This window comes from Coenobita brevimanus, chromosome 95 (genome assembly GCF_032717465.1).
Source record: "Coenobita brevimanus isolate Jiangsu-jjx chromosome 95, ASM3271746v2, whole genome shotgun sequence".
Classification (NCBI taxonomy): Eukaryota; Metazoa; Arthropoda; class Malacostraca; order Decapoda; family Coenobitidae; genus Coenobita; species Coenobita brevimanus.
Genome location: NC_137048.1, coordinates 8,054,978 through 8,070,168, shown reverse-complemented (window position 1 = coordinate 8,070,168; position 15,191 = coordinate 8,054,978). Strand labels below are relative to the sequence as shown.

The 15,191-nt window shown below is 43.2% G+C and overlaps 1 protein-coding gene across 1 annotated transcript; it reads left to right on the top strand.

The window, feature by feature from the left end:
- The first annotated feature begins 528 nt into the window (after window positions 1–528).
- Window positions 529–11,024, top strand: LOC145413226 (uncharacterized). The gene is made up of 6 exons (XM_080282957.1): window positions 529–698; window positions 4,113–4,236; window positions 5,694–5,846; window positions 8,502–8,739; window positions 9,985–10,256; window positions 10,437–11,024. Exons 1-6 carry the CDS (start codon window positions 529–531, stop codon window positions 11,022–11,024), a joined length of 1,545 nt encoding a protein of 514 aa, XP_080139083.1.
- The last annotated feature ends 4,167 nt before the right edge of the window (window positions 11,025–15,191 follow it).

Genomic DNA, 15,191 nt, shown 5'->3' with positions numbered 1-15,191 from the left:
CGTGAAGGCGTCCCTCTCTAGCACCAAGGTAGAGAGTCAGTAACAATGGCTGACAACAGTACAGACAGACACACAAACATCTTCCAAAAAACTAACAAATACACAGCGATAAACTCGAATCATCTCAAACGTGTACTAATAGGGATAAGGTTTTCACTGTATTTCGCCAGATGTAAAGTATCTTCAGGAGGAGGTGGAAGAGTAGTTGTTGCTTTAATTGTACAGTTGGCAGCATATGAACCTGGGACAGCATCAGTGTGTAGCAGAGGTCTAGCATTTGGTACACCTGACAACCCTGACAGCACCGCATGTTTGTTGGTGGCACTGACATGAATGACCAGAGGTGTCAAATATTAGTTCAAATGACCAAGCGACTATGATGCATGAACGTAGGGAATCGTAGCTAGTCCTTCACTTCACATACGCACCGTCCCAGGTTCATGTGTGGCCAGCTGTACCATCCTGCCTTATCACTCTGCATTGACTTCATTATAACTTGGGTGTTATCTCTGTACCCGCAGCACCGCCATGGCTGAGCTCAACAAAAGTCTGACAGCGATGGATTGGCTGCCTCGCCTCAACGCCCGGAAGACCCTGGCGGGGGGCATCTGGCTGGATGGGGGCGTGGATACCCCTGAGCTGGTCCAGGCAGACTCATCCACACCCTCACCCCCCACCAACGGCAAGCCCCCATACAGGTCCGTCACCACACCATCATTTCCTTCCTCTCCAGCCTATCCACCTGATACCTAGCGATCCCGAGTTTCATTATATTGCGTTTGTTTGAACTTGACGTGGATCCCTAACTCCTCTCAGCTCAGTTGGTGGCCAAGTGTAGCCAGACTGTGGGGCTGATTAGAGTAGTAACAAAGGAGCCTCATTCTTACCTCACAATTAAGGTCCATCGACTTTCATACAAGAACAAGTTAGCTATGGGAGTGGCCCAGTTCCATCAGGTGAAAATATATCGACCAAAAAAAGTATCAACTCCGTGTCATAACTCATTTTTATATTGTTTTAAATTTATTTTTATAAGAGGACACAAAGGGACAAAATGAAATCTGTTTTCCTTGTTCTGCCTAAAAGAAAGAAAGACAGACAGACAGACAGACAGACTGGCAGAAAGAAAGAAAAGAGAGAAAAAAAAGAAAGAATAAAAAATCATGACACTTTCCTCTCGTAACTTAAATTTCTGAGATGTTTTCATTTGCAGCCGGAACGAGGAACATCAAAGATATCTACTCTACGCTCCCTTTGTCCCGCACACAAACACAAATACTAATTACGAACAGATTTTTATTGCAAGTTTGCTTCTTAGTTTCACTCCTCGCTTCCATTCACAACAGTACTTATATCTTCTCTAGCGATACTGCAAAGGGCACACTGTCATGGGTGGGATGGTTGTGTCAGCTGTAAGTAGGATGGTTGTGTCGGATGTAGGTAGGATGAGGTGCGTATGTAAGGTGTCAAATGTAGCATAGGGTGTCAGGTGTGGAATGAGTCAGATACTGAGCGAGAACTTTGTTAGAGGTGAGACCTGGTGAGGCAGGGGTGGGTACAGGGATGACCCCACACACGCAACGACTAATATTCTCCTCGTCTTAGCAGGGTTTCTTACATATCTTTATGATTTGGTTTGCATATTACACCTTCATATCATTGCATGTGTTATTTATATTAATACAGCATGGATTTAGTTTATATCAATCTCATGCACGATAATACTAACCCTTTCACCCCGATGGCGTACTGTTTATTATATTCTTGATACCTTCTGATTAATTTCCTAAGTTATGACAGACCAGGAGATTTGAAAGTTTCTCCCTCAACACCCTCACCTTATGAAATTGCTCCCTTGTCTGAAAGGGAAAACCTTAATTAAAATGACAATAATTATACCGAAAATACGTCAAGGGAATCGATGGGTTAGTGACACATGCATAAGTTGACTGGGAAGAGAAATGTGATAGGGAACCGCCAAATCCGGTGAGCATGCGAGGTAAGGAGTGAGGTCGATGTCCCGTCACCGTTTGCGTCACACACAGAGGGTCACCTGGCTATTGATTTCCATCACTGGGTGAAGGCCGGTGTCACGGTCTCAGGACTCTCATGCTGACACCTCCCTTTGCCTCAGTACTGTGCGTAAGGAGGGAGAGAGAGAGAAAGCTCAGTACCTATGCGTAAGGAGAGAGAGAGAGAGAGAGAGAGAGTTTTTTTTGGGGGGGCTGAACCAAACTAATTTAACTCAACATAGCAACCTAACCTAACCAGATCTTACACTGGTCTATCCTAACTTATCATATTCCGACTCAAAATCACATAATGGAGTTCAATATAACAGTTCCTTATCTAGCCTGCCCTAACCTAAACCTATAATCTAATCTGAATCACCTTGTCATAATCTAACTCAAATACACCTAACATAATCTACCCTGACGTAACCTAGCTTCATTGATCCTTTCCTGGGTTAATAAGGAAGATTATACTGAGGGCAAAGGAGCTCCAGCACAAGGAAGGAACCGTCTTATATTTTTTCCTTCACCATTACGCTCACTTTGTACTCTCTCTCTCACTCTCTCTCTCTCTCTCTCTCTCTCTCTCTCTCTCTCTCTCTCTCTCTCTCCTACTTTCTCTTGACGTCTCCGCTATTCTTCTCTGTTCCTTCTACCCCTCTCCCTCCCCTTTACATCTTTCTCTGCTCCTGTCTGTCTATCTGTCTGTCTGCTTACCTACCTACCTACCTATCTACCTATCTGTCTATCCATCTGTCTGTCTGTCTGTCTATCTATTTATCGCGTCTGAATCCTGAAGGGGGTGGAAACGAACAAATCACCTGCACGTCGCCCTGTCCTCCGCCATTAGGCAGCCCTACCTCCATCTCACACCACTCTCACTAGTAAACCTCTCCACCCCGTCTCTCCACATTATCCTTGCCCCTCTCTCTCTCTCTCTCTCTCTCTCTCTCCCACGATGCTCACACTCTCCACCACTCTCCTCGTCGATCCCCACTCTCCATTCGCTCCACATGACCAAACCATCGTTTTCGTTTTCGTTTTTAAAGGCTCCAACATGCTTGCATGCGTCGGCCTTGGTCACCTAATGGCAGCTCTCCACGTTGCACGATCCATTGCAGCCTCCCTGTTCAGTCCCTTAACCCTGAGGTCACACTTAATGACCTCATCCCATGTCTTTCTCGGTCTACCCCTCATAACCCCACCCCCAATATTAACACTTCTCACCTTCCTCACCCAATTATCATCCCCCATCCTCTCCACATGTCCAAACCATCTCAATCTACTCCTCCTCGTCACAACACCAATACACTCCAGTCCCATCCTACCTCTCAACTCTTCCATCGTAAACCCAGCACCTCCAGGCCTTGGATGCAGGGACGCACTGCACATCCACCTAATCATTGTCATTTCTGTACGTCTGAGCCGGCGAATATCTTCCTCCTTCACTGCCCAGATCTCACTACCATACAGCATTACACTCCTAACATATGCTGCATACAAAGACCTCTTAGCACGTAGGGAGAGTCTTCTCAATGTCAGGAGAGGCAAGAGCTCCCTGAACTTCTTCCAACTAATTCTCACCCTAGCCACAGAGCTAGCTCCAGCCCCACCTCCAGCACACAACATGTCTCCCAAATAACAAAACTCTTCCACATACTCAAGAGATTCACCAGCAAGTTCAATCCTTTCACGTCTGACAATCTCCACCTGCTCACCCCGACACGCCGTACACGCCATCTCAGAGCATTTCTGACACTCACTCTTCCCTCCACCGCCTGTCCTTTTCCTTCCCTTGTCTCATTCTGTACAGTGGTATTGAAGACAGCTATGGCTGTAGTGGTGGTAGTGGTGGCGGTGGTAGTGTTGATACTGCTGGTACTGTTTACTGACGTAGGAGTATTAGTGGCTGTGATGATGTGATGTTAAGGCATTGGTAATGATGTTGGTTATGGTGATGATACTGGTAGTGATAACAGTGGCAGCGGTGATGGTTTTGATGATGGTAGTTGTCTTGATGCTAGTGACAGTAATAATAACTGTGGTAATGATAGTGGTAGTAATAATAGATGTGTTAAAGTGATCCCTCCCCACACACAGCTACGCGTCGCTGATCACGATGGCCATCAACAGCAGCAGCCGACGCAAGATGACGCTGGCGGAGATCTACCAGTGGATCATGGACAACTTTGTGTTTTACCGCCAGGCCACATCAGGGTGGAAGGTGGGTGACTCTCTCTCTCTCTCTCTCTCTCTCTCTCTCTCTCTCATACTGCTTAACCCCTTCGTCCAGAGGCTGTGCATTATATAATATTCTTGTTACTTCCAGGCTATTATAATCCTCAAGCTGTGAAAGGAGTTGATGAAGGCTGTATCTAACCCGTCGAGTTGCAAAAGGCTGTCCTAAGCTGCATAAAATCATGTGAAAAAAACATACCATACATTAATATATATATATATATATATATATATATATATATATATATATATATATATATATATATATATATATATATATATATATATATATATATATATAAGAGAAAGATTGTGTCTATCCTCAATGGAAATCGAGGGGGGATGAATATAGAACTCTCTAACCAGCTCTAACAGGTATAACCTTTTACGACGAATTTAGATGTGTACATTAAAGTTGCTAAAGTAGCGCCCCCGATGGCCAAGATTAGACCTAGCTAGAAATAATCAAGTCATCAAAGTGGAAACATGGTAACCAATTATCATAGATTTTTTCTTTTTCTTCTTTTTTTCTTCTTCTACAACTACGTTATTATTATTGCCTACAAAGCGACGGATGGGTAGACAGATTGATTGGGGCGGGCAAGGCGGGTGGGATGGGTGGTCAGAGTTAGTGAATGAGTAGGGAGTGAGAAAATAGGCTGTTGTTGGATTGCCCACGGTGTTATTTAGGCGAAGCAGGAGGGAAAACTGATTTTCCTCACCGGATCTCCAGTTAAGAGATCGGCACCCTTGTTGCTGCACTCCCGGTGGGTGAGGTGCCACACGACAGTAGCAGCACTGGGCCACCACAGTCCATTGTGGGAATACGTGCACGGGGAATAGATCCCTGGGAAATTGGTCAGAGGAGAAACATAGGCTGAATGGGTAAAATGGGTCCGCGGGGTTCTCCATCCAGGACCTCAGCCATTGCCAGTAAACATGATCATAAAGTTTTACCCAGTCAAAACCGGGTACCCCTGTTAGCGGCCATTATGAATGAAATTTAAACACACGAAAAAACTACTTGCTTGATCTGAATGGGTTAAAGATACAGTGAGGTTGTAATTGCACTGACTGATAACGTTTGCTTCATGTGTTGCATTAGGGACATGGCGCTCACCGCCTCTTGCACGCAGCCTTGTAGCTGCTGCCACACACCATAGCACAGATTGAACTGGTACTTCCATTTCGTTTTAATTAGTGTCCAAACGTAGACTAAAGTAACTTAATTTATATATTTCCTCTCTTATATGAAGATGGGAAGACTGAAGGTAATGATTTAAGTAACGTAGGTCTTATAACTCGCAGTACAGTGATATACCTGGTATCTGTGAAAATCGAACGTAAGCTATATTTTTCAGTAGAATGCTTAACTTTATAAAACTCCAGACACTTTCTGTCTGGCAACCCTCCGTTCGGCTAATAATATGACTCTTTCCCCAGAACTCTGTGCGTCACAACCTCTCGCTCAACAAATGTTTCAAGAAAGTACCAAGAACCAAGGACGATCCTGGTAAAGGGTCGTACTGGGCCATCGACATGTCCTACACTGCTGACGACCCGCTGTCCAGGAAGAAGAAGAACACGTGCACAAGGGTACGTGGTTACCAGCAAGCATTCATGGCAACCCTAGCTTTGGAAAGATAAAAGCTGTGTTCGGATCTATCTATCTACGTACACTGGGTCACAAAAGTATCGGTGCACAACATGCGTGAAACATTTGGGACAACAGAACGAAGGTCACTGAAATAATAGCATCCGACCTACCACACGTTGGTAGCCCTGATGTCGGGAGGTGTTATATATCGCCAACCTGCAATATCCTCTTGCAAACATATAGCAAATGTAATGTTTATATAGACAGACGCTGATGATACACAATGAGACGTTGGTAATGTCAGCAGTTGTTCGAACCTTTTCGGTAGGCATCGCACCCCCTGTGCACCGATACTTTTGTGGCCCAGTGTACATACATACATACATATATTGACTGACTGATTAACTGACTGATTGATTGATAGATATAGCTGTAGACAGGTGGAGAAATATGGTGTCATACTTTGCGCTGGCTTCTGTAAAAACTCACCGTGGATAAGAAATTGAGAGAATATTTTATTGCAACGATTGCAACTAAGCCAACTTTTCTTGTTCAAGTTTTTGCTGACAATGGGGGGATGGTTAAGGCCAGGCCAAGTAATTTAGTAGGTATGAGTTGTCCCCACCCCAGTCCCAACACATCGCAGATTTTGGATGGTGTATCACACTAGCCACGGAACCTCTTGTTGGGCAGTCTTACACGCACCACAGGTCTGGGGTACACACAGAATATAGTGATTTTCAAGGTTTTAGGTCTCCCCTCTCCTCCCTATGCCTTTACACAGACCAGTCCATGGAAGTCGTACCTCATTATCCAGGCTACCTTTTCGTTGTTCTTGGAAGAAACTTTGAGTAAAATCATACATTAAAACCATACTGGCCAACACACAACATTCATTTTCACAGAGTTTATCACCCCAGTTTTACCCAGCCACTCAACATCATTCCAATCTGCCCTGCCCTCTCCCCTCCACCTACCCTACCTTTAGTTATGTTATAGTAAACAGCTAATAAGCCTGTGGCAATGATGAACCACTGTTATTTTCAAGGCTGTAAGTCCTCTCCTCCCTCCTAGCTTAGTTCGTCAGTGCCATACCCCAATTGCGAGACTATCTTTTCTTGTGCAGCCTTAATTGGAAGGCGGTGGTCATATGGTCAGAGAAACTACCTGTTGTCAGAAAACATGGTAATTCAACCCCAGCTGGAGCAGAGGAGTGTGGTTATTGGAATTCCGTTATATTATACAGGACGTTATTGATCTTCCATATGACCCAACTACACGTCAAGTAAGGAAGTCAAGTGGTTGAAGAATTGAGGATTATTTTTTATGTTATGGTGATACATGGAAAATGGATGTGAATAAAATGAAAGCGAGGGTATATGTGAGTGAGTCTGAATTGGGCGGGGGCGTGTAAGGCCTGTTTTAAATTAAATGAAAGTAATAATCGTGATGAAGATGGTGGAGGTGCCGGTGATGATGATAATGATGATGATGATGATGATCATGATCATGATGATGACTGGTAAAGCTTATATTAATGTGGAACAGGGCCAGATAATTAACATTTTCATTATAGTTCTGTACACTGACAACGCTGGCCTTGTACCTGTTTCATTGCAATTCGACTTGGGATTTGGATATGACATCGATTTGGACTCAGAAAAACTTCATTGCGAGCCCTAATGATCCTCGTGCAGTTGATAGGCGATGATGTAAACGTTTGTGTCAGTCGCTTGTAAGCACTGGTAACTAACGCTGCAGACCACGGCATCATTCACCATGAGTACTCAGCCCCAGACACGCTCCATCCACTGGCACTGATAACTAGAGTGTCTGATGCAGTAGTAGTACTAGCAGTAATAGTAGCAGCAGCAGTAGTAGTAGTAGTAGTAGTAGAAGAAGCAGTAATAGTGGGGTGGTGGTGGTGGTAGTAGTAGTAGTAGTAGTAGTGTAGTTGTAGTAATAGCAGTAGTAGTAGTAGTAGTAGTAGTAGTAGTAGTAGTACAAGTTCATCTGTAATACTCATATAAACCCACTGGACTGCAGGCTGAAGTTGCCTTTCACTGATGTCAGTCTATCGTTTTCCTTCAGTGGGACTGGGAGGGAGACACGAGACGTTTGTATAAATGAGCAGTGAAAGCCTCATTTTTTTAATCGGTGCCACCACGGGAAGGCATCTTGTACACCGCCGCATTTGTTCTAACCTAACGAAGGTCCCACACCCTTTACAGCTCAATTGAAGGCCAAGAGTAAAGTTGTTGGACTGGGAGGTCGATTTGACTGGAAATAAAGCAGACTCACTGCTAGATATTATCGAATTTCATGCACCCAAGACTTGATTCATGTTGTGTGAATAGTCTAGTTCTGGCAAATGAAAAAAAAATAAAAAATCCACTGTTATAGCCCCACACATAGCCCTGCCGCATATCTCAAGGCTCCCAAAATGTCATGCAACAGTATTCAAGTTGTGAGAGTTGCCAGATTCCGCCAGATAAAAACCAACTAATGTCATGTCTTTTTTGCGTTAGTTTAACCCGTAATCAGCAGCAAACAGATTCGATTCTCTTATATTATAACTTACCTTGTATTAATAACTGACTTTGTACTGATAACTGGCATTGTTCTGATGACTAGCCTTGTTCTCTTTGTCTCAGTTTAACCCGTACCTGACTGCAAACTCTGGCCTGCGCGGTGACCCCCTGAACGTCGGGTCCAGCCCTGCCCTGCGCACCGACACCAGGGCCAGGACGGAGGGCAAGGCAGGTGTGGGCGGCATGATGACCTGCAAGGGTGATGGCACACCTGGTGGTGGTGTGGTGAACCCTTGGACGCATCTCAGTAACAATGAGTCGTGGATACCGCAACAGCACTTCTGGACCACTACCACGGATGGTAGGTGGAGAGAGAGAAGGGGGGGGGGACCTTTAACTATTCTGATCACTTGACAGGTCCGATTTCAATTGTAGTGAAGGGTTTGAAATAAATTATTTTTCACCTTTACTGGAGATGAGGCCTTTCCTACGCTGAACACAATTATCTGGAGGCATTAATAAACATTTTTTAAATAGCCGGAGAGCAATTTAGGAAGAAAATTATTTTAGAATAAGTATGGGTGGAGCTATGTTTTCTTTCATATATATATATATATATATATATATATATATATATATATATATATATATATATATATATATATATATATATAAAGCTAGAAATGGTGTTACGTAAGTGACAGATACGGAGATACAATATCCGATGCATATGCAGCTGCAATGCCAAAATTTTGACACTCTCATTTTTCACTATACAAGCCCCCGGAATGCTGACTCCACCTCACAGGCATACACGTCCACACTTACGAGCCTCTTACCTCTATCAGCTAGGGTCAGCTTTTCCAGATGTGAGTTAGTTCCTCCATTTGAGTAATTCATTGACCTGTGATACCATGACACATGGAAGGTGTTGATCGAGAAGTTGCTACTAAGTCAATATAATAATTAATTGTGGCCATCAACAGACGATTTTACTAGGCGTAGGAATGGCCTTTCATCTTCTGGGTGTTATTTTTACAATTGGGGTATAGTGTATTATCCCTGGGGTACTGCAAATGTGGTGGAAGGGCTGGGTGGGATGGACGTTAGATGGAATACAATACTAGAGGTCTCATGATTAGGGTTAGTTAGTTACTCCATTTAGGGATATTACACAAATAGTGTTTAAGGGATCAAACCTAAACGTGAACGCCACATTCTTCGGTCCTACGTCCTTCAAGGTCGGGTTGGGTCTTGTTTTGTAACATTCACAATAAGGTAGCGCACATAAGCTTAATAATCTACAATAATGCAGGGTGTCTACTATGTTTTGCTAGTTTTTGAGTAATAAGATGCATGTACACAGCGTAATATATTGAGATGCAGTTTTTTTTTTTTTTTTTTTTTTTTTAATGAAAGATTAACTCTTGAAGTTTTTTTAACCATTTACATGCAATAAATGTTTGTAAAACCAGTAGAACTTTGTGAAAACTCTATACTTGAGGTGTATTTCTAATTCCTCTTTTAGGCTGGAAAAAATTAACAATGATAATAATAATAATGATAAATATGACTGTGATGATGATGATAATGTATTGGTTTGCAGGGTACGTGGTGGATGGGCCTGGTGGCGTGCCTGTGAGCCTTGCTGGTGTGAGTGAGGGTGAGGGCGGTGTGGGCGTCCCCTCTGTGGACGGTATCACCATGAAGGACTGTGACCTACACCTCCTCAAGAACCTCACGCCAGAACTAATCAGGGAATACACGGATTTGCTGAATTCATCTAGCGTCATGAACCAAAACGCTGTGAATGGCATGACACAAAGCGCCATGAACCAAAACGCTGTGAATGGCGTGACTTTATCATCAGCCACGGTCATGAACCAAAATGTAATGAATGGAATGAACCTGACACCACCCAGTGTGGTGAACCAGAACATAATGAATGGAGTGGGTCTCAACTCACCCTCAATGATGAACCAAAATGTCATGAATGGAGTGTCACTCACCTCACCAACTGCACTGAACCAAAACCTCATGTCCAACCTCATGTCCAACCCTGCCATGTCCAATACCACCCTCACACCCCTGTCACCGTCAATGGTGTCCTACCTGGCCTCATCGGCTGACACAGCGCCCATGCCCATGCAAGCTGCGTCAGGAGAAACCATAGAGACTCTAGTTGCTGACCCGATGATGGTGAACAATGCTGTGCCTCCCGACGACGTACTGAGGTCGCCACAGCAGGTCAGCAGCCCCGGGGAGCTGACACTAGACGGCAGCTTCAGCCTGAGTGGCCACAGTGATTGCGGTGAGAGCAATACTTCACTGTCAGCTCTGAGCCAGACTGTCAACGCCTCCAGCCACGATACTGGAGGGACAGTGACTATCCTGCGGCGGGAACCTGTAGCGTCCAGCCCCCAGCAGCTGTCCGAGCCGTTAACTCGCCTGCTGTCGCCTCTCACGCCGCCGGATCACCACCATCATGTGCCCGAGCCGCCCTGCGACGACGACGGACTTGATGGGGTGCTGCAGCACGGCCTGCAGGACATGGAGGCCATCCAGGTGGGACTCATCACGGGGTCCGGCCCACACTCAGACGACGAGGAGATCACCGATGAGTTCAACTGGGACAAGCTCCTGTAGCCAACCCATCTGGCTAGACAGGAATATTAACGCTACTTCTCCCTGGACTTACTTAAAGTGAGGAAATAAATGATATGGTGATAGATACCGGGAGTGTGTTCTCAGCAGCTTATATGTTTTCTGTCATCTCTTCCTTATCAGATTATTTCTGTATATGACAACTTAAAATGGTTTTAGAGAAGAAAATTACCCAGTGGCACCGATATACCTCAGTGGTAAACCTGCCCAGATGTACAAACACCGTTCAACTCCCTCCCCACCCCGCAAGAGAAGGATGGTTGGCAGAAGCACAGAACCAGATCCCTACTCCTGAAGACACGCTGCCTCACTTTTCTTCTCAGTGTTTCTGTTGACACTCCGGCTTGCTAGTCCCTGTTTCTTGTCCCAGCCAGTGATTTTGATACTATTTCTCCCCCCTCTCCTCCTCCTCCCCGCCCCCACACACACGTTACACACGTCCAACATGAAAAACTCACATCACACACGGACACTGGTCAGTCAAGTGAAATCACCGCAATGGACATGTGGCTGCAGCAATAATCAAAACAATGTAAGACCACACACACACACACACTAGAAATCGTGCATCTAAACATAAACGGAATAAACACCGACCACAGAATGACATAATGTCCTTCAAACACACAAAACATCAACACAACATTAATGCAAGAGACCAGACTTCACCAGGTACAGTACAGTCAGACAAGTAAGAATATACACTAGGGACGGCGATTTCCTTATCACCCTCATTAACAACAACAGTCCATTTATTAACACTGTACACCAAACATCAAGATGAACCTGGGTCAACAACAACTAGAGGCTCCACCAAAGGGGGAATCACACCAGCCGCTAGCCGATACATATCTAGTGCGATTCGGAATAGACCTTGACCTACTTTCACCAATTTCGAACTCGTCCAAGATTTTCATCCCTACTACACACCTGTAAAATTTTGTATCTTGAGCGGCTGTGAAGTTATCGTGCTAACAGACAGACGGACAAACTGAAAACAATACCAGCTTCGTTATCGCGACTGGTAACAACAACACTTTAATATTTTTTTATGTTATTTTTGCGATGTACATCTGAATTTAAAATATACAGTGACATAAAAGAGAATATTCAGGCACAATACTGAAGTTATATCGACAAGAAAGAGCTGCTAGAAAGCCTCATAAACTGACCAAAATGCCCCTCCCTCTCTTAGTTGGCTTAGGTCACATGGCCGTACAAGTATACTAAGTGACTTTGGATATTTCGTAACAGCTCCTCCTTGGTGATTTATTCTAAGCATTACCCCTCAATATTCTCATGTTTGTTACTGATGCAAAGTCGCTAATAAAGTGGCAGAAATAGCTTACAAAAGAATGTCAAGATGTAAAGTGCAAACTAATTCGCTAAGAAAGAGGAGCTACGACATCTCCAGAGCCACTTAGAATATGACACAACCCCAATTTACAAACTTATTTCTAAAAATTCGCCACCATATTGCTGAAAGAAGCCAAGAAGCGCCAACAAGAACACCATACTGGGTTATCTGGGATGCTATGCAAACTGCAGTCGACTTATGCATATCAATGAAAAGCTAAAGTGGCAACATTACATGGTTGTTCGTTCAAAGACGTTCCATATTTTCAGGTGTGTACGCATACAGTAAATTGAAACGTAGGCTTGTTTATCCTGCATTTTGTTTATGGCAGTTCGAAGCTTTCCTACACCACACAAGGCACAGTTCTCTATGATACTGTTACTCAAGCGGTCTGGAAAAACTTCGAACTAAAATCAAGAGGCCTTCGCTCGATGTGATAGCCTCGCTACGACTTCATTTGAACCAGGGAGACGGGTAGTTGGTAAGCAGGCCCTGTGGCTGGCGAGTGTACAGTCAAACACTAAAGTCCGTTCGCCTCTCCTGCCTCTGTTTCATCGCTGGGTTGAATGATGGACGCTTGAATGTGGAGCAGTGGACTGGGATGTATAGGATCATCCATCTGTGGGTGATTATATACACCTTAGTTCATTACGTGTCATTCAGGCATCTGTGACTCCAGTGATGAGAGAAGCACGTGAGCCGAACTCTTTCGGTCCCATTGATATATACTGTATATATATATATATATATATATATATATATATATATATATATATATATATATATATATATATATATATATATATATATATATATATATATATATATATATAATAGAAACTGGACTATCGTATTTAACTACAAGAGAAAAGAACATTTGTATTGCAACGATATTTCAAAATGTGCCTTGATGGATCCTTAGGTAAGATTGAAGTATTTTAATTTTGTACATAATATTAAAGTTTGTAATAATGTATAAGTTATCCATATAGTAATAATCCCTTGTGCCTTCTGACCAAAGAATACAGTAGTTTTGTAATTACAGACAAAGTAGTAAGCTGCAGTTGGTATATTGTGAGTTGCTCAGTTACTGTAAATATTGCCAACTAGTACAGTGTGTATTCTGGGTGGCGCATAAGTTGCTTGTTGAATGTCACTGGAGAAGTTACTTATGCGTCACCCTTACATTATTTTATCACTGAGATGTGGAGTGATGGTTCACACCTCACACCGGGCCAGGCTGCCCCTTCCCTTCTGCTGTACAGTACAAGTGCTGTGCCAGTCTGTTAGTACCAAATACTAATGGCTTACCCACAGTAACCAGAGTCCTCTGTGAGGTAGTTCACTGTGCAATGAAATATGCCATTATAAAATAATTTACAAAGCGAACGGTTGTGACTTTTGACTGTAGTGACCAGCGTGTGTTAGGAGGTAGACCACTAGTGATGGTGTAATGTACTGTATGTACTGTACAGCAGACAGAGTCAAAGGTCAGCCTCGGCGTGGTGTGAAGTGCTGCAGTTACAGTAGGTTTCACTAATTCACCTTTATTTATTCTCTTGAAAAGAACCATTTCGCCTCAACGTCTGTCCAGCTTGGCCAAATATTAACCACTTCAGTCAGATGGCGTCTTTTTACACTCCGTTCTTGCTTCTATCAGATGATTTTAATCAGCTAGGAGGGCCTCATGGTTTTGAAGGGGTCGTGATGGTTGTATCTAACCCTTCCAGTTCTAAAGGTGTAGCGGCTCAAGCCTAAGCTGAATAAAATCGTCATGGGACAGGGAATAAAATAAGACACACTCGGACTGAAGTTGAAAAGAATTATTTATACTAGATCAATGGTCTTTAATTCTCATAAGCAGGATTCAGAGCCTCTGAGTCTACTCTACTTAATATTCAACTGAATTTTGATTGCTGTCAACAAAAATCCAAGTTAATGCATTTCGTTGCACGTCTGTTAGGCCAAACTGTGTAAATAGTCAGTGCGTTTGTATATAATTAGTGCACCAGATTTAAGTATTGTACCAGTGTGTGCCCATTGTTGATCACTGATTGTTAAGTATTACAAACTACACTCTGTTCACTTAAGTAGGTGTAAAATTAACATCTCTGACTCTTGAATGCAGAGCTGTGACAAGAGATTAACACTAGAATATGGTGCTACTCACGAGGACGTGCTGTGCAAAGGAACCGTAGTATTGTCTTATTTTGACACTGAAATACGATAACTAAGCTGTAAAAGGAAAAAAATCTCCGTCAGTTCTTGTTATTATTATTATTATTATTATTATTATTATTATTATTATTGTTGTTGTTGTTGTTGTTGTTGTTAGTATTATTATTATTATTATTATTATTTTTATTATTATTATTATTATTATTATTATTATTATTATTATTGTTATTACTATTATTATTATTATTATTATTATTATTATTATTATTATTATTTTACGTAGTGGCAGCGATGGATGTTACCCACAAGACACAGCACCACAACAATATTAAGGTGGCGGCTGGTTTGATACAGTAATTTGAGGATTTAAATTTTATGGAAGGGCCCACCGACCTGACCTAACAACACCTCATGCCAGACAGTCATGCCAGGGGTTCAGCATTAGTACCTGAACGGTGATGTGCGTGGGGGCTCCCCATTTTGCTGCGTGGCTAGAATGCTGAGGGTCGATATCAGTGGCGCAGCCAGGTCTTCAGAAATGGGGGGCCAAGGTGAGACCAATCCCAGATCTTGGGGAACCCACTGCTACACAGTGTGCACACATTAAACAAACT

What these genes read in the sequence shown, in the direction of transcription:
- LOC145413226 (XM_080282957.1), top strand. Translation starts at nt 529, where the DNA reads ATGGCTGAGCTCAACAAAAGTCTGACAGCGATGGATTGGCTGCCTCGC. An exon ending in AGGCCACATCAGGGTGGAAG is followed by an intron (nt 4,237 to 5,693) that starts GTGGGTGACTCT and finishes CTCTTTCCCCAG; the next exon opens with AACTCTGTGCGTCACAACCT. An exon ending in CTTTATCATCAGCCACGGTC is followed by an intron (nt 10,257 to 10,436) that starts ATGAACCAAAAT and finishes CTCATGTCCAAC; the next exon opens with CCTGCCATGTCCAATACCAC.